At 50.5% G+C, this 23135-nt stretch overlaps 1 protein-coding gene across 1 annotated transcript; it reads right to left on the bottom strand.

Annotated features, from left to right (window-relative positions):
- Nucleotides 1-1628: 1628 nt before the first annotated feature.
- LOC134420878 (olfactory receptor 14J1-like) lies at nt 1629-14281 on the bottom strand. The gene is made up of 2 exons (XM_063161287.1): nt 13312-14281; nt 1629-1927 (listed from the first exon to the last, which is right to left on the bottom strand). Exons 1-2 carry the CDS (start codon nt 14264-14266, stop codon nt 1629-1631), a joined length of 1254 nt encoding a protein of 417 aa, XP_063017357.1. The 5' UTR covers nt 14267-14281.
- Between the last annotated feature and the right edge of the window lie 8854 nt (nt 14282-23135).

Here is a 23135-nt window from a genome sequence, read left to right as displayed (position 1 = left end):
TGCTGAGCTCTCTGGTTCAGCACTGTTTTAAGATTGTGAGGAGTATGTACTTCAATTTTTCCTTATAAGGTCAATTTTTGGGTCTCCTCTATCAGGATTGTGGTTGCTGCTGCTGCTTGTATACAAACTGGCCAGCCTCTAGCCACTGAATGCAACAACTTGGAGATGTAAGCCACAGGTTTCCTGCAGCTTCCCCACTCTTGAGTTAGTACACTGTAGGCTATACTCTCTTCAGCACTTACAAACAGATCAAAGCACTTCCTGAGGTCTGGTAAGCTTAGGACCGGGGCAGAAGATGACTTGTCTTTTAAGCTCTCCAGTTGTTGATCGTCTTCTGCTTTCCAAATTATGGGGTCTGGACCTACTAACTTACTGTATAAAAATTTTACACTTTGTGTGTATTGATCTAACCATAACTTGCAGTATCCAAACATGCCTAGGAGTTTTCTCACATCTCTTTGTTTTGGAGCTGGAAGAACACTTGTGTCCCAATTAGGAGGAGGTAAAGGGACAGCAGTAGGAGGGGGAGAAGAGCTTGAGTGCATGTTAAGTGGAGCTGGAGAAGGGGTGGAGAGTGAAACAGGTAGAGTATGTACTCGTGGTTGTGCAGTAGCCACTGGAGGAACCAAAGGGGGTGGTGAGGGAGTGGCCACCAGGGGACATACCGGGTCTACCGCAGAGGAAGCCAAAGAGGTAGAAGAAGTAATTAGAGGAGGCTAGAATGGGATGGCAACCGAGGGAAAAGCCGGATCTGCCAATTGAGGTGCCTGAGGAAGAGGATGATAAGGTGGAGGGGAATCAGGAGGCCAGTAGTCCAGGAGGTCCCACCTTTTACTACTCTCTCTAACTCCAGCATCCCCTCTTTCAGTCCCCTCTTTCTTCCTCTGCACCTTACAAATTCACACACCTTCATCCCCAATAGCACTCTTTAGCCAACAAGCCACATACAATAATTGCTCAGGATCAGTATCTCCTCGAGCTGTCAGATAGTGACTCAGTTGTTGACACAGCCACTTGTCTTTTGTCCTATACCACGGCCATCCTCCTTGCACATCTAACTCTGACCAGACTTCTACACAGTAATGAATAATCTTAACCTTATCTAATCCCTCCATGGCCTCGATAGAATCTCATCTCTCTAGCAGTTGACCTAAGGTACTATGAGGAGGGTATATTCCTCAGTCTTTTGCCTCTCTTCTTACTATTACATCCTCCCATTTTTTTGGTCTCAACAGAAAAAAATCACAAAGGTGCCTCTACTCGAAAAAATGCACTAAAAGGTGACTCAAGAAAAATCTTATTTGAGGAGTCTCTGCTTCTTCCACTGAACTTCAGATTTGCCTGATCCCTTTCTTCAGGACTTTAAAAGAAAAGAAATGTCTAATTTCTAGTTTGTGTAATTTCCCTAATGCTAGGACTTGTGTATCAGGACTTCAAAAACTTGAGATCCTGTCTTTCCCTGCCGAGACTCGTTCCTGATCTCCTTTGTAAGGACTTAATTTTCCTGCAGGACTTGTGGGCTTGCCCGAATCCTTCTCGCAACTTGTGATTACTTCCCCCTGTCAGGATTTTTGGGGTGCGTGCCACTCATACACTATTTCCTCCACATGCCCAGAGGGGGGCCCTCTTTACCCCTTAGGAGGCGACTCACTCACGCTGATTCCGCTCGCTTCCCCCCTTTCCTGGCTGGCCCCCTCGCGGGGGTTTGGAACCGCGGTACTAAGGGGTCCACACTCAGGCTGAGGGTCCGAGCTGCCAGCCCTCGTCTCGCTCACACACACTCGCTTGCCCCCTACTCCCGCCACCAGATATTTCTCGCCAGTCCAGCGCTCCTCTGCGTCACTGGTCCCAAGCCGATCTTCTCTGGTCCTGATAGCCAGCTGTCCTGGAGGTCCACTGTGGGCGGCCATCCCAGTCCTGATGTCCTCTTCAGACAAGCACCCAGCTGAAATAAATAGGGCAGGAGATCTTTCTCCTTTTAATCCCTTTATTAAAAATCAGCTCGCATGGGAAGGACTGACAGGTCTCATGCGTATTTTGGGGGTGGCACACAGTAGCAGGAAAAGTGCAGCTGTGTCCACTGGTCTGCAGGCAGAGCTCTGGCTTCTATCCTCACGAGAGCACCAGGAGATTCCCAGTTTTTTGGTTTGCCATTCAAGGTCCTCTTTCCAGCCAACATGTTTTTAGGTTAGGGTGAGGGGTAAAAAGGGTCTTAGCAGGCACTGGATTCTGTTCTTCACGTCTAGACATCACTTTGATCCCTCAATTCCGTGTTGGTTAATTCTTTTTAGGGGTTTTTGCTAAGTTTGGTGAAGGGCTTCCTCATTTGCATGCCAACCCCAATGTCATTTGCATGCCACCTTGGTTGCCCCCATTCTCTTAACTGTTCTGGGTGCCATCCTCCTGGAAGCAGCAGGGTGCCACTCGACAAAAAGGGGGATTCCCAACCATCAACAACAGGTAGTTAACAAAAAACTATTAACAACAGGTGATTACAACAGCAAACAGTTAGAACTCCACCCTGGCAGTAACTGGCCCAACCTGTGAACTCTGCAACCTTTGAAAAAAATGGCCAACTTTTCTACTCATAACAGTACGACATCACAGAGAGTGTTTTGGGACATCACTGAGGGAGTTGTGCCATCACACAGCTTCTGTGACATCATAGAGTAGGGTGTGTGGCCATAGAGGAGATCCTGCCATCATAGAGGATGGCTCAGTGAAATCAGAGACTGGGTTGTGACATCACTGGGTGGCTGTGTAACATGATAGAGCAGGTGGTGACATCACAGAACAGATTCTGACATATTGTGGCTTTCTAACATCACAGAGTCTTTTGTGACATCACAGTGCAACTGCCTGACATTCCAGGCTGACATCCCAGAGTTGGCTCTGTGACATCACAAAGGTGCTCTATGACATGCTAGAGTGGGCTCTGACATCAAAAGAGGCAGTGTGACATTGCAAAAAAGCTGTGTGGGATCACTGGGGGCTCTGTGAAATCACAGGATGCTGTGTGAGATCACAGGGGCTGTGAGACATCACAGGGGCAGTGTGACATCACAGGGCCTGTGTGAGGTCACTGGGGAGGTCACTCTGCCCCAGCCCCCCTCACAGTTTCCCCAGAGCAGTCCAACCCTGCTCGTGCACAGCGTGGTCCCCTGTCCCCCCGGGTCCCCCCGCCCCCAGCCCCGCAGCCTCCCCCAGAGAATGTTCCACGAGATCAACCCCAGAGCCTGACACGGGGACGGGGGACCGGGGCCCTGGGGGTGGCACAGGGGGACAGGGACCCCCCGGCAGCATCCCCGTGTCAGAGCCTGGGCCAGGGCTCCTTCTTCCTGTTATGAACAATGGCTTGAGAGCGCTGAAAAAATCCCCACCAAGGGAGCAGCAAAATCCAGATTTAATATTAAGGGACAGCAACACAAAGTTCCTTGGCAAGAGTCAGTCTGCTCCTGACTGGACACTTCAGGCACACCAAGGAAACAAAGCAACAACAAAACCAAACCAATCCAGGCAATCAAACCAGAAATCATCAGAGAACCATCCCTATGTGTGTTTGACACAAGGGCAGTGAGGGCAAGGATGAAAGGAATATGGCCCAAAAGGTTAACAGAGCTCAAACTTAACAGGACTTAACCTTAACTGATACCTTCAACTTCACAATTTAGCAAAAGAACAGAGCTTAACAGTATTTAACCTTACTTACAACCAACCTATGACTTAGCAATCTAACAGAGGAATAACACTCAACGATATTTAACTTAATTATATTCAACATAAAAACTTAGCAAAAGAAAAACTCTTAGCAGCATTTAGCTTAGCTTAGACTTTGTGTGTTAACCTCACTTACAGGCCTGACTGACTCAGCTATCCAAGGCACTCAAGCCCCTCAGGGAGCAGCATTTCTGCCACATTTCCCCAGCACAGGCACTCCTGTGTGCACACAGACACAAAGAGTCAGTGCAAGGCACCCAGGAGCAACTCTCCTGAGGGCAGGCAATGCTCACTATGGATCCTTTGGCATCTCCCCGGCAGTCAAAGGGTTGAGCCTGGAGGAGGGGGGGTGGATCGACCCAGGCTCTGTCGTTGTTCGGGATCCCCGAGTGCAGGAAACGGGAGAGTTCCTGGCTGGGAGAGGCCCCACTCAGAGGGAGTCGCTGGCCCAGGAGAGCTCCAAGGCCTCCTTTTGGAGCGCTGTTTGTAGGGCCCCAAGAGAGGGGCTGCAGTCCCAGCAATGGTTCATCCTGGCCGCATTTGGCACCAACAGCTTTCTTTGGCAGTGTGAGAACAGGGATGTTGTGCCACAGAGGGAACAAAAACAGTTCCGAGGGCTGCTCCTACAGAAAGCATGAGCTGGTTGGGCAGCAGCAGTACCTGGAGCAGACAGTGTTTGTGATGAGCTGCAGAGGAGCTGTGCCCAGGGGCTCCAAGGCCGAGGCCCAAGGAGCATTTCTCAGCTGGCAGGGCGGCCTGAGAAGGGGAGGGGGGAATGCAGCAGCACAGGGCCCATGGAACCAAGGGACCATTGTGACACTGTGGGGCCCTGTGAGACCAAGGAACCATTGTGACACTGTGAGGCCCTGTGAGACCAAGAGACCATTGTGACACTGTGGGGCCTCATGGAATCATGGAGAGCACTGTGACATTTCTGGGCCTCATGGAACCAAGAGGGCTGTACTGACACTGTGGGTCCATGGAATGTAGGGACCATTGTGACACTGAGAGGCCCCATCAAACCAAGGGTCCATTGTGACACCGTGGGGCCTCATGGAACTGTGAAGACCATTGTGACACTTTGGGGTGTCATGGAACCAAGAGGCCATTGTGACACTGTGAGACCCCATGGATCCAAAGGTCCATTGTGACATTGCAAGGCCTCATGGCACCAAGGGCCATTGTGACACTGAGAGTACTCATGGAATCATGGAGAACATTGTGACACTATGAGGCCTCATGGAATAAGCAAAGCATTGTGACACTGTGAGGCCTCATGGAACCAGTGAGACCATTGTGACCCCACGGGTCCCCACAGAACCAAGAGCACCATTATGATACTGTGGGGCCTCATGAAACAAAGAGGCCTTTGCGGCACAGCAGGGCTGCATGGAACCAAAGGTCCATTGTGACACTGCAGGGCCCCGTGTCAGCAGTGGTCCATTGTGACACTGGAAAACCATAGGAGACCATTGTGACACTGCAGGGATGCATGGAACCTTGGGGCCATGGTGACATTGTTGAACCCCATTGAAACTAGGGTTCATCGTGATGCTGCAGGGCTGCATGGAACCAAAGCTCCAGGGTGACACAGAAGGGCCTCCTGTCATCAATCATCCGTTGTGACACTCTTGAGTCAAAGGAGACCATTGTGACTCTGCAGACCCCCAAGGTCCAAAGGTCCATTGTGACATTAAGGGCTCATGGAACAGAAGAGTCACATGTTATTGTGGGGCCTGGGGAACCACAGAGACCATTGTGACACTGTGAGGACTCATGGAATCATTTGGACCATTCTGAGACTTGGGGCCTTCTGGAACCTGGGGGCCACTTTGACATTGTGCGACTCCACTGAACTAAGGGTGCATTATGACACTGCTGGACCCCATGGAATCAAGGCACCATTGTGACATTATGGGGCCTCTTAAAACCAAGGAGACACAGAGCATGTCTGACTGGTTTGGCCTCCCATGGACTCCCTGACTGGTCCAACTGACCTTGGCATGTTGAGGGTCGCTTCTCATCTGCTAATGAAACACTGGGGCTCCATGCTTTCCTTCCCAATGGAAAAGAACTCTCCTTCTCCTCCAGGCACCCATGGCCAGAATTGGGATTTCACCTCCAAATTTCCTTATATCCAGGGATTGTTCCCATAGGAATATTGCCAGGACAAGTCTATCTTGCATTGGTTTTACAAGGGTCACCTCCCATCTGTCTCCAAAACATTGGGGAAGGCTCTGCACTTTCCTTCCCATGGGAAAGAACTGTCCTGCTTCTCCAGGTGCCCATGGCTGAGATTGGACTTCCACCTCCAAAATTCCCTACATCCAAAGATAGCTCCCAGACAAAATATTTCATTTCTGAAAAGTCTGGATGGCCTTGGCCTACTGAGGCTCTCACCTGCCTTCCAAACACTGGGGCTCTGTGCTTTCCTTCCTATGGGAAAGAGCTGTATTTCTTGGCCAGGTGCCCATGCCCAGAATTGGGATTTCACCTCCAACACTGCCTGTTGTGAGAGACTGGAGGAGATTGTTGGCTGGAAATATTTCATGTGTGGGGGAGGAAGAAGGGGTAGGTCCAGCCTTGCCCTGCCCTATGACCCCAGCGCTGCCCTGCCCTGGAACCCCAATTCCCCCAGAGCCGCTATCCTAGCCCAGCAGTGGCTGCCAGTCCCTGGCACAGCACAGGCAATGCTCCACAGCCACCTCTGCAGCCCCCAGCCCAGCTCCTGAGGGGGCAAATGAGCCCAAGGCCCACCTGGGGGAAGGGCCCAGGAAGATCAAGGGGTATTGAAGGCTGACCACAAGGCAAGCACACATCTTGACCCTACCTCTTCTTGGAATTTCTATCTGAACACCACTGGAATCCAGGAGTTGATAGCTCTGTGTGGGCCTCTCTGTATCTCTTTTGTCTTTCTGTCTTTCTGTGTCTTCTTCTTCTGTTTCTCTTGCAAATTTTGATTAACATTAAATTGAACAGGCATAGAGTTTGTGAAGTTGAATGGGCCAAGTCAATGATTTGAGAAGAGTTTTTTGTTGGTTGAATGTCTGTTGTAGTTTGACATGAGAAGAATTATAAAAAGTAATACAAAATTTTTGTGTAACTGACAATCTGTTAAACCACTACGATACTGAACACGCCTCTGTGAAACACAAATGTTAAAAATGAAAAAACCCAGGAACCTCCTCTTTTTTTCCCAGTCAACAAAGAAGCAGCAGGCCCTGGCCCCAGCCCCCATCTCAACCAAACCAACCCAAACCAAACCAAACTAAACCAACCCAAACCAACCCAAACCAACCCAACCCAAACCAACCCAAACCAACCCAACCCAAACCAAACCAAACCAAACCAAACCAAACCAACCCAAACCAACCCAAACCAACCAAACCAAACCAAACCAACCCAACCCAAACCAAACCAACCCAAACCAACCCAAACCAAACCAACCCAAACCAACCCAAACCAACCCAAACCAACCAAACCAAACCAAACCAACCCAAACCAACCCAAACCAACCCAACCCAACCAAACCAAATCAAACCAAACCAAGCAACTCTGCCATGGGCTGAGCCCCTTCCCACCTCCCCAGGCTGCCCCCTGCCCCCCCATCGGCCCCATTCTAACCAAACCAAACTTCAACAACTACCAAACAGGAAAACAAGAGAGGCTACAAACCCCTAACCAGAACAAAGCCAGCCACAGCTATTAAAATCTTACCATCAAGTCCCCTCCCCCCAAGACAATTAAAACAAAAAACTCCTACAACCTACAACGCACACAAATTCAACCCTAGAACTAAAGTTAAACAAAAAACCCCACAAAAATGAACCATAAAACCAATCCTAACCCAACCACAACTTCAACCACAAGCTACTGGCAGGCAAGGTGTTAATCTTTTCAATACTTCAGTCCTCCCTCGAGTAAAAGAAAAACAAAATACAAGCATCTAAAAAACAAACATAAAACCATCAAAGTCAGTAAAGAAGAAATTAAATCCCAAAAAACCTATTTTTCATTAAAATACATAAAACTAAAAAAAATATTCAAATTATTATCAAAGAAAAACCTCCATGCTAAAAGAAAAGAACTGTTAAAATAACTGTAATAACATAAAAAGTTTAAACAGGGAAAAAAAAAGTAATCCAGTATTCCCAAGAGAAGATCTGTATTCCAAGAGATAAAAATAATTTAAAAAGTAAATTATGAACACTTTTACCTTTAAAGAACTATTTTTAAAACAATACCCCATAAGTCAACATGGCCCATCAACAAGCTGTAAAAAGCCTTCTGGCAATAAAAATAACTTCACAATAACAAAGTCCCCCAGACCACTGTTATCCATGACAAAATTAAGAACCAGAAAAAAAGCTATTTTTTCCTCTTGTAAAAGAATCTCCATAACCTTAACAAGAAAAGCTTCTCTCCCAAAGTGAACTAAAAAAAGGCTATTCTAGAAATAGTAAATAACTAGAAATTTTAAGTTTAGTTTCATTACATTGTCAGTAAAAATAAAGTTGTAAAAAAAAGTCTTCTAAAGAGCTTATTTTAAATATTAATACATTTTTTCTTTTTGTTCCTTTTAATATAATTTTCTTTCTACCATTTAAAAATCTTAAGCCTACTTTACCTTTCTCGCAATCCTATCTCACAAAAAAACCCCATAAATAATTAATTGACAATAAAACCCAACACACTCATCAATACGCTAATTAAGAAATCTCAAGAAAAGAAAAATCTTGAATAAACAAACCAACAACAATGTCATAATAAACGTTTTGCCAAAGTTTCTCTGATTTTGTCAAGTTCCCAGTAAAGGCTGTTTTATAGTTTTAAGCTCTGAAGAATCTCTTGATGGTACTTCTCCAGTGAGTTCAACTCAGAGCACATAACTGTAATTCCTTTAGAATGTCTCCTTAAAAGAGATTTTTAGTGGATGGGAGTCAGGGCTTAAGTGTCCTGCTTGGCACAGCCCAGGCAGGGCTTTCCCAGCCCCATTCCACACTCCATTGCCCAGCTGGAGCCGCTGCTGCCTCTGAGTTGTGCTGCCCCAGCGACGCTCTCCTTGTCTGCCCATTCCCCCACGGTCTCTGGGCCGGGATGGCCTCAGTGGGGGCTGCTGACATCCTCAGCACCTTGGAGGCTGCTGCTGAATTTTCCTGCTCCAGAGGCTTGTTCAGCCTTCAGCTCTTGAGTGCAGGAATTCAGTGTCCCAGGGCTCATTAACATTCAGAACACCTGAACAAGCCAAGCCTCTGGGAATAATCTGATTTCAGTTTTCAAATCATTTGTGGTTAATTCAACAGATCTCAGTTGTATATCCAAACTGAATGCAATATATTTTAAAATGAGTGACAAAACATATTTTTTAGGTCTTGTAATATTTTTTCCTGTTAATTCATTAAAATATGCAATCTCCAATTGACACTGACTCCAAGTACTGCTCCAGAGGCTTGTTCAGCCTTCAGCTCTTCAGTGCAGGAATTCAGTGTCCCAGGGCTCATTAACATTCAGAACACCTTAACAAGCCAAGCCTCTGGGGATAATTTGATTTCAGTTTCCAAATCTTGTGTGGTTAACAAAGAGAGATTTCAGAAGTGCATTCAACTGAATATGTTCTATTTAAAAAGACAGTAAGAAAACATTTTTTAGGTCCTATTTAGTTTTTTTTTTCCCCTGTTAATACCAATCTCCAATTGACTTTGAATCCAAGTACCTCCTCATGTAGTTGGAACAGATATGAAAATCAAGACTGTGACGTTTTTCACAGGGAAAGAGGGACGAGGGAAGAGATGAGGATCTGACTCCATGTTTCAGAAGGCTTGATTTATTATATTATGATATATAATTCATTAAAACTATACTAAAAGAATAGCAGAAAATGTTTCATCAGAAGGCTTAGGTAAGAAGAGAAAAGAAAGAAATTATAACAAAGGTTTCTGGCTCGAGCTCCATGTCCAAGCCAGCAGGGCTGTGATTGGCCATTAATTACAAACAACTACATGAGACTAATCACAGATCTACATGTTGCCTTCCACAGCAGCAGATAATCATTGTTTACATTTGGTTCCTGAGGTCTCTCAGCTTCTCAGGAGGAAAAATCCTAAAGAAAGGATTTTTCATAAAAGTTCTCTGCGACATAAGAACCCTTCATCAATCAATCAGGCTGACAATCAATCAGACTCTGTCCCTTCCCCCACCCCACCATTTCCCCCATCCAAGCCCCGGCACTCAGGGCAGCCTTGTGCAAATCTGAGCTCCCTCCAGCCCAGGCTGCACCTACAGCTTTCAGCTCCTTTGCTCCAACTCCCACCTGCTTTCCTTGGAGAAGGAGCTGCCCGAGACACAGAGGGATGTTCATTTCTTGTCAGCCAACAAAGCCAAGGGAAGGCACAGCTCCATCATATGCCAAAATCATTCCTCTGCAAGGTATTAAATCCACTTTGCACAGCAGACATCTCAGAGCAATGGAAAACACCTTCTGTGCCCAGCACAGATTCCAGCAGATCCTCCCATGCAAACCCTCCCTGCCCCAATTCTGCCCAGATTTGCTCTTTGCACACACGAGTCACACACTGAAGTCAGGAGCTCTCTCCATACCCAGAGGGTGGAAAAGAGAGAAAGGGGATGAAGAGCTCTCCTGCGCAGAGCCAAGGTCCAAGTGCCCCTGCAGTGGGAGCCACAACTCATCAGGTTTGTGTCCTTTGGGCTCAGGGACTGGTGACTCTCAGAGGCACAGAAAGGTTTCGTGCCAACAAACACAAATTGAATATTTGAACAGTTTAATAACCATCACAGCTCTTCTCTCAGCTCTCTGGAATGTCCCAGCAGCATCTGACATGTCCACCATCCCCAACAGATTTTTATGCAGGAACAGTTTTAGACATAGATATAAGAAAAGGTAATTCTGTGATAGATATAAAGACAATTAAGATGTCGACTTACGTGATATTTATTTAAATTTCAGAAAGTTTGGGCAACTCCCTGAAGCTCAAAGCATGAAACCAGTCAGTTATGAGGCACTTGAATGACCACAGAGCATCGGGTGGAGGAAATCTGGGACCAGTGGGAAGAAGAAATATCCAGCTGGTCTGGTGAAGAGATGTCCTTAGACATGGCCATTTAACCAAGAGAGATGGAAGCACTTGATGAAAAAGAGAGGGATTAAATAATAGACTAATTATTGGTGACACAAGTAGATGGGAAGATCAGTATTTCTTCTCTTGCCATCAGTACGCTTCCAGGAAATCCCCGTTTCTGGTGGGAAAAGGTTGCCATTCCTTAAGATGTACTAAAATTGCACAGATAACCAATATTTGCTTGTATATTATGGAACTAACAGGTATTAAAACCTGAGCCCCTTTCCAGGCAGACATCAGTTGTGTGCCCATGAAAAGGCAGGGCCACTTGTGCCCTGAGGTACCCAGCTTCGATTGGATCGCTCCGAGAGCACCTGAGGGAGAGCAGAGCACCTTGCAAGCTACAGGTCCTTGACAGCCCCGCAGGGCTCCTGTCCCATCAACATCTGCTCTGCTCCAGTCTGAAACAGGGCCCAGCATGGTGCTGGGATCATCAGAGAGCTGAGGTGCGTGCTGGAATTCAATGCCCTCCCCATTCTGCAGCAGCTCTGCATTTCCCTCCTGCAGCCTTGGTCTCCAGCACAGCCATGGAGTCTCTTTGGGCTCTGGACTGTTCCTGCAGCCCCCAGGGGCAGCTGAGCTCTGCCTTTGGCACAGTCAGGCCTGGCCAGCACAGGCCATGCTCAGCAATTGCTTGTGTGTGCCTGGCCTTGCTGTCAGCCCCGGCAGCGGCTGCGTGGCCCCTTTGTGGCCCTGTGCTGGCCCAGCCATGGTGGCCCAGCCCCTGTACAGGCCCAGCCCAGGCCAGGAGCATTGCGGCTGGGAACGGCTCCTGTGCCGTGGTGCCCACAGCAGCCTTGGGGCTCTGTGCCCCATGGCCTCCCTGCTGGGCAGCCTCTGCCAGCTCCTGCAGAGCCCCTGGCACCTGTGGGGCTGCACAGACAGCCCTGTCCCGGGCTCTGCCTGCCTCTGGGTCAGCAGAGAGGCTGGCCAGGGCTGGCCATGGCTGGGAACAGGCCCTGAGCCCTGCAGGAGGATGGAGCTGGGCCACAGCCAAACTCAGCCCAGGCCAAAGCTGGGCTCAGCAGCCAGGGCTGCCAAGGGCCAGGCACAGAGGCTGGTGCTGGCAAGTGTCCTGGGCCCCCTCCCTGCTCTGTCCATGCCACCAAGGGCACAGAGCAGCCTCCTCTCTGGGCCACTTGCCTGTTTGCAATGCCTTGCACAGGCGCTGGCCCTGCCCCACAAGGCCTGGCCTGAGTCCTGCCCCTGCACGCTCAGCCAGGCTCAGATGGACACTGATGGTTTCTGGGCCAGGCTCTCTGAGCCCAGCCCAGCTCCCTGCAAGCTCTGCCAGCTGCCCTGAGCTCTGGGCAGCACCAAGGGCCTCTCCCCAGCCCAGCCCAGCCGGCTCTGGCCCCACAGCTCTGCTCAGGCCAGGCTGCTCTGGGCACTGCCCCACGGCCTCAGCCCCTGGCAAGGGCACAGCAGCAGCTGCAGCTGCCACAGGACTCAGCCCCAGCCATGGGGGAAGGTGCTTGGCCAAGGGAAAGGAGGCTCCCTGGCTGCCCTGCTCTCCTCTGCAGGAGATGCTGAGAGCTCTGTAGCCCCTGCTGCCATCCCATCTTCCCAGGGCAGCACAAGAGCCTCGGCCTTGGGGCCCTCAAGAGCTGCTCCTGCTCCAGGCCCAGGGCCCATCCCAAAGCTGGGGCAGCCATAAAGCTGTGCCCATTTCTGTTCATTCCTGCTGTGATAAGAATAGTATAAAATTTCTTACAAAGTGGTTGCATATTCATTTTTTTCACCTAAACACAATGTGAGACTCCCTTCTTACACAATTTCTCTGGGTCACACAAATAGGAGGGATAATGAAATTGAAGGGGGTGGATAAGAGCATTTCTTTTATTGTATAGAATAAGAAGCAGAAAAAAATTTAAAATATACTTAAGGGCAGACTTGGCCTCTCATGATATGCACTGAGAGCTGCTGACAGAAGAAAGCAGACCTTCTGTGGCTTGTTCTGATGGGTTACCTCTGCTGGAGTCCACGTGCCTACCAAGCCGCTCTAGCACTCCCCTCCTTGGATGCACAGGAGAGAGAAAATGTTATGGGAGACAAATTTTGGACTGAGATAAGGCAGTTTTCTATAGCAAAAGGGGAAGTTTTTACAGGCACCAGCAATGAGGAAAAACCCCAATAATGTTAATCTCTTCTTCTGTCAGCAAGTGATGTTCAGCCACTTCCTAGGAAGCAGAACTTCAGCAGTTGGAGTGGTTTACAAGAAGACAAACACTGTAAATAGGAAATGCCCCTTATTCTTCCTCCTTCCTTAGCTTTTATACCAGAACTGGGGCCATACAGTCTGCAATATCCCTTTGGTTAAATTGGGTCTCTTGCCTGCTGTCCCTTCCCAGGATCTGACCCACTTGCAGCCCCTTGACAGAGGGAGAATGCTGAGAGACAGCAGGAGCCAAAGCAGGGGTCTGTTTCCAGCTCCTTTGGGGTTCCCAATGCAAAGCACTGTGAGGGCTCTTATGGGACAATGAAAAGGCTGAAAAGCATCCAGTCACAGCTTTCCTGAGAGATTCCTTGAGCTCCTGGTTCCTCAGGCTGTAGATGAGGGGGTTTAGGGCTGGAGACACCACCGAGTACAGAACGGACACTGCCACATCCAGGGATGGGGAGGAGATGGAGGGGGGCTTCAGGTGAGCAAATGTGTCAGTGCTGAGGAACAGGGAGACCACAGCCAGGTGAGGGAGGCAGGTGGAAAAGGCTTTGTGCCGTCCCTGCTCGGAGGGGATCCTCAGCACAGCCCTGAAGATCTGCACATAGGAGAAAACAATGAACACAAAACAACCAAAACCTAAACAGAAAGTGACCACAAGAAGCCCAAATTCCCTTAAGCTGGAGTGTGAGCATGAGAGCTTTAGGATCTGAGGGATTTCACAGAAGAACTGGCCAAGGGCATTGCCCTTGCACAGGGGCAGGGAAAATGTATTGGCCGTGTGCAGCAGAGCATTGAGAAAGGCACTGGCCCAGGCAGCTGCTGCCATGTGGGCACAAGCTCTGCTGCCCAGGAGGGTCCCGTAGTGCAGGGGTTTGCAGATGGACACGTAGCGGTCGTAGCACATGATGGTGAGAAATGCAAATTCTGATGCAATGAAAAAGGCAAAGAAAAACACCTGTGCAGCACATCCTGAGTATGAGATGTTCCTGGTGTCCCAAAGGGAATTGTGCATGGCTTTGGGGACAGTGGTGCAGATCATGCCCAGGTCGCTGAGGGCCAGGTTGAGCAGGAAGAAGAACATGGGCGTGTGCAGGTGGTGGCCACAGGCTACGGCGCTGATGATGAGGCCGTTGCCCAGGAGGGCAGCCAGGGAGATGCCCAGCAAGAGGCAGAAGTGCAGGAGCTGCAGCTGCCGCGTGTCTGCCAATGCCAGCAGGAGGAAGTGCCTGATGGAGCTGCTGTTGGACATTCCTTAACTCTGAGCATTGTGGACTGTAGAAACAAGACATTGAAAAGCTGAGACCAAGCTCTTGGAATCAACCCTATAGGGTTATTTTAGGAATTCTCTCAAAGCTACTTCTTTACCTGTGGGGATACTTCACTCAATATGTTTATTATTGAGCTTGGGTTTATGCTTCTGATTTACTAATTCATCTTAAGCACTGCTCTCAGCCTGAACCCTGGGGAAGCCCACAGGGAAAACAGGGCTCCCTCTGCCCCATTGCAGTCAGACCTGCTGGTCCCCACACAGGTGCACTTTGCCCATTCCACCTCCCTCTAGTTAAGGGTGATCCAACATAAACTGAACTTGAAAAATAAGTCGAGTTTTTAAAGACTCCAGTTTAAAAGTCAATTTCTCTAAGCCCTTCTCTCTTTCCCTACACAGCTGGACAGGGAGGGATGCCAAGGGTTGCTCTGGCTCTCTGCTGCCTCGAGTTGTGCCTACTGGGAGTTGTTTCTCTCTATCCAAGCCCTGTCCCTGCCAGTGCTGCCAGAGCCCAGCCCAGCTCTGGGGGCTCAGCTCTGCCCTGCAGACCCCTCCCAGCACAGAGCACTGCCCAGGGGCATCTCCCTGGCAGCAGGGCCTTAAGGGCAGGGCAGACAAACAGGGATGCTGCAAGCCAAGGTGCTGCTGCTGCTGTCTGTAGGGAGAGGAGGCTGAGGAGGCACTTTCTGAGGGAGATCTGAGGCCCATCTGCTGATGTCCAGGGTGACAGTGCAGCAGTCTCAGTGACACAGCCAAAGATGACAGCCCCGTTCCCTTCCCTTTAGGAGAAAGCTGAGAGCAGCCCTGGCCATGCAGCACCATCTCCAGAGCAGGAAGAATCTGCCCTGATGGGGGTGGCTCCTTCCACCTCCAACTTCTCCTCTGCAGCGTCCATGGGGAGCTGCCAGGCCGGCTGAGAGCTGCCCCTGGCAGGTGGCACATGCCCTGGGCTGGCCAAGAGCCCTGAGGGCTGCAGGAGCTGCTCTGCAGGACAGCCCTGGGAAGCCCTGGCTGCAGCCCCAGCTTCACCCCCTCCAGCCGTCCCTGGCAGCAGGAGCCGTCCTGCCCTGTCCCTCTGATGGTGCCCAGGGCAGCCCCGCTCTGCAGCACATCCTCCTGCTCCTGTGGCACAAAGAAACTGGGAGAGTCCTCCTGACACATTCCCCAGGCTGTGGGGTGTTCTGGCTTCAGGAGATCCCTCCAGGAGCACAGGGGACATTGCCCTGCACCCACACACTCACCATGCACAGGGCTGTGAAGATCTTTCCCCAGGTGAAGTCTCAGCTCAATGTCTTCCCAATCCTGATTGCCTTCAGCCTGTCTCTGCCTGGCTCCTGTCCCCTCAGTGCCTGCAAGCAGAGCCCTCAGCCCTGCTGTGCTGGGAGAGGAGCTGGCCCTAGGAAGAGCTGTTCCTTTAAAGCTCAGCAGCACAGACACAGCCCAAGGACTTTAATGAGCCTCTTGGGGCTTGGGTGTTTTTTACATCAGACTCAGTCCCTGAGAGAGCGTTCAAAAAACATCTCAAGAACTCAAAGTTAAATCGAAACACTGAACTTAAAAAAAGTTTTAATGGGTTCTGTGGAGAGACACGACTGGGAAAGTGTCCCCAGGTTCCACTTAGAGTAAAACACTGGAGGCAGTGGTGACAGCTGGGGACAAACAAGGCAAAGGTGTCTCTGGTGCTGAGACACCTGGATGTGTTTGAGGAATGCAAAGGGCAAAGGCCTGAGCCCCAGCCGCTGGCCAGGCAGATCCTGTCCCTCCCTCCTTGCTCAGGGCTCTTCCTGGGATGGGCACTGGCATGTGGGGATGTGCAATGCCAGGGGCAGGAGCATGGGGCGGCCCCTGCCAGGCTGCTGAGCAGGGACAAGGAGGCAATGAGGCCCCAGCCCTGCAAGGGTCACTTGTCTCCTGCTCCTGCCTCAGGCCCAGGCCCAGCAGCCATGGCCAAAGTGCTGCCCAAGTTGCCTCTGGCAGGGCTGTCTTGCAGCTGCTGCCCATCCCTGTGCCCTGGGCAGCCCAGGCGGTCCTACAGTGTCCCTGCCCTGCGCCTCTGTCCTTGCAGGCTGTCGGCATCCCCTGGCTGCCCCACCTGGCTGGGCCCTTCCTTTGCTGACAACTCTGCCTCCTGCCTGCCCACACAAAGCCTGGGGCTGACCCAGGCTCCTTCTGGGGGATGTGTTGCACCACAGCCCTGCCCTGCAAGGGAAATTCTCATCTCCTCATGTCCAGTCTTGGTCTCCCCTTCTGCATTTGTGGTATAATTTCTCTATCTGGCTGCTTCCCAATTTGGAGAAAAAGCTCAACCGTTTCCTAATCCACCCTTCCATCCCTTCCAGGACACTGTTGTTCTCTCCTCAGTCTCTTAACAGGTGAGCCCTGGCACATCAGCCTCCATACATTAGTTATGTTCTTGAGGCCTGCAAATCCCAGCCTGGGAGACCTTTCCGCCCTCTTCAAGGTGTTTTCAGATGAAAACATTCTGCTCATGGTTTTGGAATATCACCAGAGGCCAAGACCAGGCAGAGCTGTCTATCCGGCCAGCTTTTGTCTGGGAGCAATCCCAGGATAGATGGAATTTTGGCAACCAAATTCCAATTTTTGCCATGGCCCCTGGACAAGGCCAGTTCTTTTCCATAGGAAGGCAGGCACAGAGCCCTTGTGCTTCCAAGGAAGATGAGATGTGACCACCAGAAGCCCAGGCCAGGCAGATCTGGCAGGTTTTTCTTCTGCGAATACCCTTGCATACAGGAAATTTTTAATGGGGAATACCAATTTTGTCCACGTGGTTCTGAAAAGAGAGACAGTTCTTTCCATAGGAAGGAAAGCATGGAGCCCCAGTGTTTCATGGGCAGATGAGAGGCAGCCCTTGACATTCCAAGATCTGCCAGACCTGTCAGGTCCCCCCTGGGAGGCCACATCAGCCAGAGTTGTTCCATGTTCCCCTGGTTCTATGAGGCTCCACAATGTCCCAGTGGCCCCTTTGGTTCCATGAGTCCCTGAGGTGTCACAATGGCCCTGTGGTTACACGAGGCCCTGAAGGGTCCTAATGGTCTCCATGGTTCCATGAGGCCCCACAGAGCTATGGTGGTCTCTTGGTTCCATGAAGCCCCACAGTGTCACCATGGTATCCCAAAGTGTCACAATGGTCTCCATGGTTCCACCAGGTCCTCACAGTGTCACCATGGTCTCCATAGGAAGGAAATAACCAAGCCCCGGTGTGTCTAGGGGCAGATGAGGGGAAGCCACCAGAGGCCAAGGGCAGCCAGATTAGATGATGCTGGCAGATTTTGTCTGGGAGCAATCTCTGGATATAGGGAATTGTAGAGGTGGAATACCAGTTTTGGCCTGGAGAAGAAGGTTCTTTTCCAGAAGACAGTTCTTTTCCATAGGAAGGAAAGCACGGAACACTGGTGTTTCAGGGTCAGATGAAAGGCGGCCATCAGAGGCCAAGGCCAGCCAGAGCTCTCTGTCCTGGCAGCTTCGGTCTGAAAGCAGCCCTTGGATATAGGGAATTTTGCAGGTGGAATCCCAATTTTGGCCATTTCTGCAAATATCTATGATATCTAGGATGGTTTTTTCCACAGGAAGGAAAGCACAGAGCCCAAGTGTTTCAGGGGCAGAAGCAGAGAGAGAAGGCTCCTGAGAGGCCAACTCAGCCAGACCTTTCTCTCCTGGCACCTTTCATCTGGGGGAAATCCTTTGATATAGGGAATTTTGGAGGTGGAATCTCAGATTTGGCCATGGGCATCAGGATAGGAAGAAGAGTTCTTTTCAGTAAGATGGAAAGTACAGAGGCCCAGTGTTTCAAAGGCAGATGAGAAACAGCTCTTCAGAAAGCAAGGCCAGCCAGACCTGTCTCTCCTGGCAGCTTGTGTGTGGGAGAAATCCTTGGATATAGGGAATTCTGGAGGTGGATTCCCAACTTTGGTTATGGGTGCCTGGATGTGAAAGGTGCTTTTTTCCCATAAGAAAGAAAAGCACATTGACCCTGTTGCCTTCTCAAGGCGTGGCGACCTGGTTCTTAGTGCGGCACAGTGGCCCAAACCCCAGGGTCACTCAGTCCATATGCTCCTGACACCAATGTGGTGGACAGCAAATGGCGTTTATTGAGGGGTCACAAGGGTTTTTATAGCTTGGGCAGTCAGTGTCATTTCCTTCTGCTCACGTCTGGCTGGGTGCGGCCAGGTACGGAGCAAAGGTCTGACTGCAGGGGGGTGGATGTCCTGACTGACCGTACAGCCGGATTTCTTCCGCACGCTTGTCCCTGACTCTCCACATTTCCCCCCTCCCTCATGATTAGTAAAAATCATATAAAGTTATAAAATGTAGAGGTTACAAAATTTCATGGGTTAGTAAAATTAGTATAAACTTGTGTGTTACTAACTGGCACACCTTAAAGTAATTGTCGGCGCTCGACAAACATAATGTTAACCGTTTCTAAACGATTTTTAACGAATAGCACCAGTTTGTTTAATATGCAAGGCCCAAAGATTAGGGTTAGTAAGATTATAGCGAGTGGGCCTATTAGGGTAGAAATCAGGGTGGTGAGCCATGGGGACCGGTTGAACCATGACTCGAACTAGCCCTGTTGAGCTTCTCTGCCCATTTTTCTTAAGTTTAGTCAGTTTCTCATTTCGGCCATGGAGTCTCTCACGACTCCGGTGTGGTCCGCATAAAAGCAGCATTCCTCTTTCAAGGTGGCACACAGGCCTCCTTGCTGCATGAACAAAAGGTCCAGTCCTCGCCTGTTTTGGAGGACAACCTCTGAGAGCGAGGAAAGGGATTTTTCTAGGGAAGAAATGGATTTCTCAATCCTCTGCAAGTCCTTGTTGACAGTCATCTGCATTGTGCCAGTCCTTGATGTTGTGTTTCAAGGGCCGAGATGCCTGTGGCAGCGCCACTAGCTCCTCAACCGAGGAGCATTGCGATGGTGATGCCTGTTACCACTTCTCATTTGTGGAGCCGGTCGGGTTCCTCGAACAAGCGGTACACCTCTTATTCCTGGTGATACAGGACTCTGGGGACAATTAAAACTTGGACACAAAAGTCAGTAGAATGATTGAATTTGTCAAGAGGTACACATGGGCTTACCCCGGATCGTTGACAGACCCACATTCCCAATGCAGCTGGGATCACCCACTGGAACTTCCCTCCCTTAAGTTTGATGAATTCCCGGCAGACGTTGCCCATCTGCTTTGCCAAGGTTGCATTGCCAAAGCATTTACCTAGGCCCGTAACCTGACTTAGGGTAATGCCTCTCCAGGGGGTGTCCCATCTGCATTGGCGTGGATTGTCTGCCTTTGAGAAGATGAATGGGAGATTGAGGGCAACACCTTTGTAAAAAGGGGGTTGTGCATCATAGCATAACCAGCCTGACTCTGTGATGTTTGGGTTGGATTGGTTTAACGATAAGAAGATAGCATTTAACATGCTTAAGAATGGATTGGAGAGGGTTGGTTTGGTTAAGAGATCAAATGGGGAGGAGGTAAGTTTTAGCATCTGTGTTTTGTGGCTAGAACTACCGTTAGCTGCGATCCCCTTCCTGGGTCTACTCATTGCAAGAATCGGATTGGGTCCGACTGATTGGGATATTGGAGGTAGGAATCTGATAATTTGTATGTTCACCCAGATGTGGTGAGAGAGATAAACAAACGCTGTCCACACTTTGCCCAGGGCCCAGCCATCATGGCTCGGCTGCAGGATTGTCATTATATAGCCTGTGCAGGTGTGCTGTTTCCCGCCTTGGGGCAAAATCACGTACCCATCCATATCAAATTTTGGTTCGAGACAGCCGTGGGGAGCATACTTAATTTGCAGGAACTTATCAGGGTGTTGTGGTTTCCATCTATTGCTTGTCACAATAGTTTCACACCCCCAATATCCACAATATCCATACCCTGGGTAATAACAGTAACTTTTTTCTGGGTTGGAAGCAGGGCACAAGTAGGTCTGAAATAATGTTGTCTCCTCAAATTTGGGGTGCCCTGTATGCAAGGGAAAAATGTCTTTTAGCCTGAACTCGAAAGATGGGGTGTTGGCTGTGACAATTTCTTTGATGACCCCCTCACCTGAGAGATGGCATAGAACCCACCTGAATGGCTGGTGAGGGTAATGTTTTGGGTCTGCCTGTCCTCCGCCTGCTAACCCTAGAAACAAGATCACACAGAGATACCGTTGCCGCTTTGATTTTGATGGTGCAAGCTTCTCAGGTGATGTCGGGTTGCTCGGGGGTCTCTCTCTCTTTCCGGGTAGTGGGGCGTATGGGTTGCGGGGGCGTCCGACTGGGGGCAGTTAACTGCCACGTGGCCTGCCTGGCCACACTTAAAGCATGCCATCACATTGGTTATTACAGTGTGAACTGCTGCTTGGATGGGAGCTAGGTGTTCTTCCTTTGCAACATGGTTGATCATGGCAGCAACATTGGACCCGGGTGGCAGTGATCTTAAAATGTCCTTGGTGGCTCAGTTGCATTGCTGGCGTAGGCAGTCTGCTAGCACAAGACGCTTCGCCTCTGAGGGTAATTCAGAGGAATCTAATGCTGCCTGAAGGCGGTCCAAAAACTGAGTGAAGCTCTCACTCTCACTCTGCTTTTTAGTGGACCATGGCGATGGTCCACTAAAAAGCTATTTCCACTATTACTTTGGAAACAACACGGATGGCTTCACAGGCAGCACGGGTTGTTGTCATAACCTCATGGGCCCACAGGCCCTCAGCCTGTGCCTGGGGGTGATCATAGTGGGATCTGTGCCCATTAGACTCTGTATGCTGGAGCCGTGCAGTGGATGGTCTGCCCCTGTTACTAAGGCTAGCTGCTTTACACAATTGTCCTCCCATTCCTGTTTAAAAACCATCATCCCCACCCCATCGAAAATCAGCCTGCAAGTCTGTTTGATATCAAAGGAAAGCATATCATCGCCTCCAAAAATGCTATCAATGAGTGTGGAAACCATGGCAGAATTAATCCCCCTGTCTGCAAGCGCTTTAACAATTGCCTGCACGTCTTTCGGGTTTACCAGGGAGTAGGTTCTTTGATTTCCGCCTGCCCCCCCCACACGGACCGGGAACACCAGTGTGGCAGATGGAGCCCACTCGTGCAAGCCATTTTTATTTTCCGCCAGTCTGTAAGCGGGGTTCGATCTTTCTCTGATATCCCCTTAACCCACGCAGGAGCGCTGCAGCTAGTGGTCTTGTATGCTGCTGCTCCCTTTTTGTTACAGCCCAAGTCGGTGTTGGAATCCTCCGACCACCTTTCGAGCCCGTCCCTGCTCGAGTCAGAGTCCGAGCCGGAAGTCGACTGGCCGGACATTTCCGGGCTGCTCAGCCATTTTCTCGGGCTCCGACCCCGCCCCTTCTTGAGGGGGTCGGGCCGTTCCCTCCCCCTGGGCTCCCCCCACCTCCAGCTGGGGGAGGTCCTTGCCCTATAAGGACCTAATTTAAATTGAGCGCTTTGATTGGTCTTACGCTCCTTCTCGGGGGCTGCCCCTCCTCCCCGCTCACCCATGCTTGCACTGTTCAGCGAGCCTTCTGCATTTTCACCCCCGTGTCTTCATTCCAGCCCTCCGGAGGTCACGCCCTTCGGCGCCATTTTCAAACGCATATGGCGGGGGTGCGTTTTTATCAACCGCTTCGGGGTCCGATATTATAGCACCATTCCGCGCCTCCTCTGCTAGTCCCTGCCAAAACGTCCGCGCACGCTCCCCCCCTTCTGATGGTGAGTCAGTTCGCTGAGGGGGTACCGGCGTTCGCGCCTCCGCACGCCTGACTGAGTCAAAGTCCTCTGCGGTTTGCGTCGCTGCCCCTACCCCCAACTGCGGCACGGCTAATAAACAAGTTCGCATGGCTTTCCAGGTTTCTTGCTCTTGCTGAGCTTTTTGCAGAGCCTGGATAACTCTGCCCCATGATTTGAGGGCTTTCCCTGAGCCTGAGGACATGGTTTCCTCGGCCAGAGCCTTCGTGCAATTATCCCAAATCTCTGGATGGAGAATTTCTACCGGGCTTTCTATAGCCCCAAGCTTAATCAGTCTCGGCACTGCGAGACATAAATGCTTAAGCTTACACTCGATACCCCACTGCGTGTGGATCTCACTTATGACCTTCGCGATAGCGTCCATGCTCCTTGCTGGTCTGGGGGTGTCCCCCCCACTGCACGAGGCCAGCTGTGCAGCCGCTGGTCCCTCGTCCAGGCGATCCCTGAATCCTGGGCGACAATTGTGTCCTGGGTTTTCCGCACCAGATGTTGCCTTCTCAAGGCGTGGCAACCTGGTTCTTAGTCCGGCACGGTGGCCCTAACCCCAGGGTCACTCAGTCCATAAGCTCCTGACACCAACGTGGTGGACACCAAATGGTGTTTATTGAGGGGTCACAAGGGTTTTTATAGCTTGGGCAGTCAGTGTCATTTCCTTCTGCTCACGCCCGGCTGGATGCGGCCAGGTACGGGGCAAAGGTCTGACTGCAGGGGGGGGGGATGTCCTGACTGACCGTACAGCCCGATTTCTTCCGCACGCAGATCCCTAACTCTCCACACCATCCACACTGCAAGGAGGCCCTACGAGTGTCTCCAGTGTGGGAAGAGGTTTCACACCAGCTCCAATCTCCTCCGGCACCAGCGGATTCACACAGACGAGAGGCCCTTTCAATGCCCCGACTGCGGGAAGGGATTCAGAGACAACTCCACCCTCGTCACCCACCGGCACATCCACACTGGGGAGAGGCCCTACGAGTGTCCCCAGTGTGGGAAGAGCTTCACCCACAGCTCTCACTTGACCAAACACCAACAGAGGCACTGGTAAGGGAAGCCCTGGAAATGCTCCAATTGCAGGAAGAGCTTCATGTACCACTCCAGCTTCAT

This window comes from Melospiza melodia, chromosome 7 (assembly GCF_035770615.1).
Source record: "Melospiza melodia melodia isolate bMelMel2 chromosome 7, bMelMel2.pri, whole genome shotgun sequence".
Lineage (NCBI taxonomy): Eukaryota > Metazoa > Chordata > Aves > Passeriformes > Passerellidae > Melospiza > Melospiza melodia.
This window is presented reverse-complemented; position numbering and strand designations above follow the sequence as displayed.

Bases quoted from the DNA above. Each gene is read 5' to 3' on its own strand.
- LOC134420878 (XM_063161287.1), bottom strand. From the start codon at position 14,266: ATGTCCAACAGCAGCTCCATCAGGCACTTCCTCCTGCTGGCATTGGCA. The intron at 1,928-13,311 runs GTGCTTTGCATT...GCTTGTCTGAAG, and splicing joins GTCCCATAAGAGCCCTCACA to AGGACATCAGGACTGGGATG.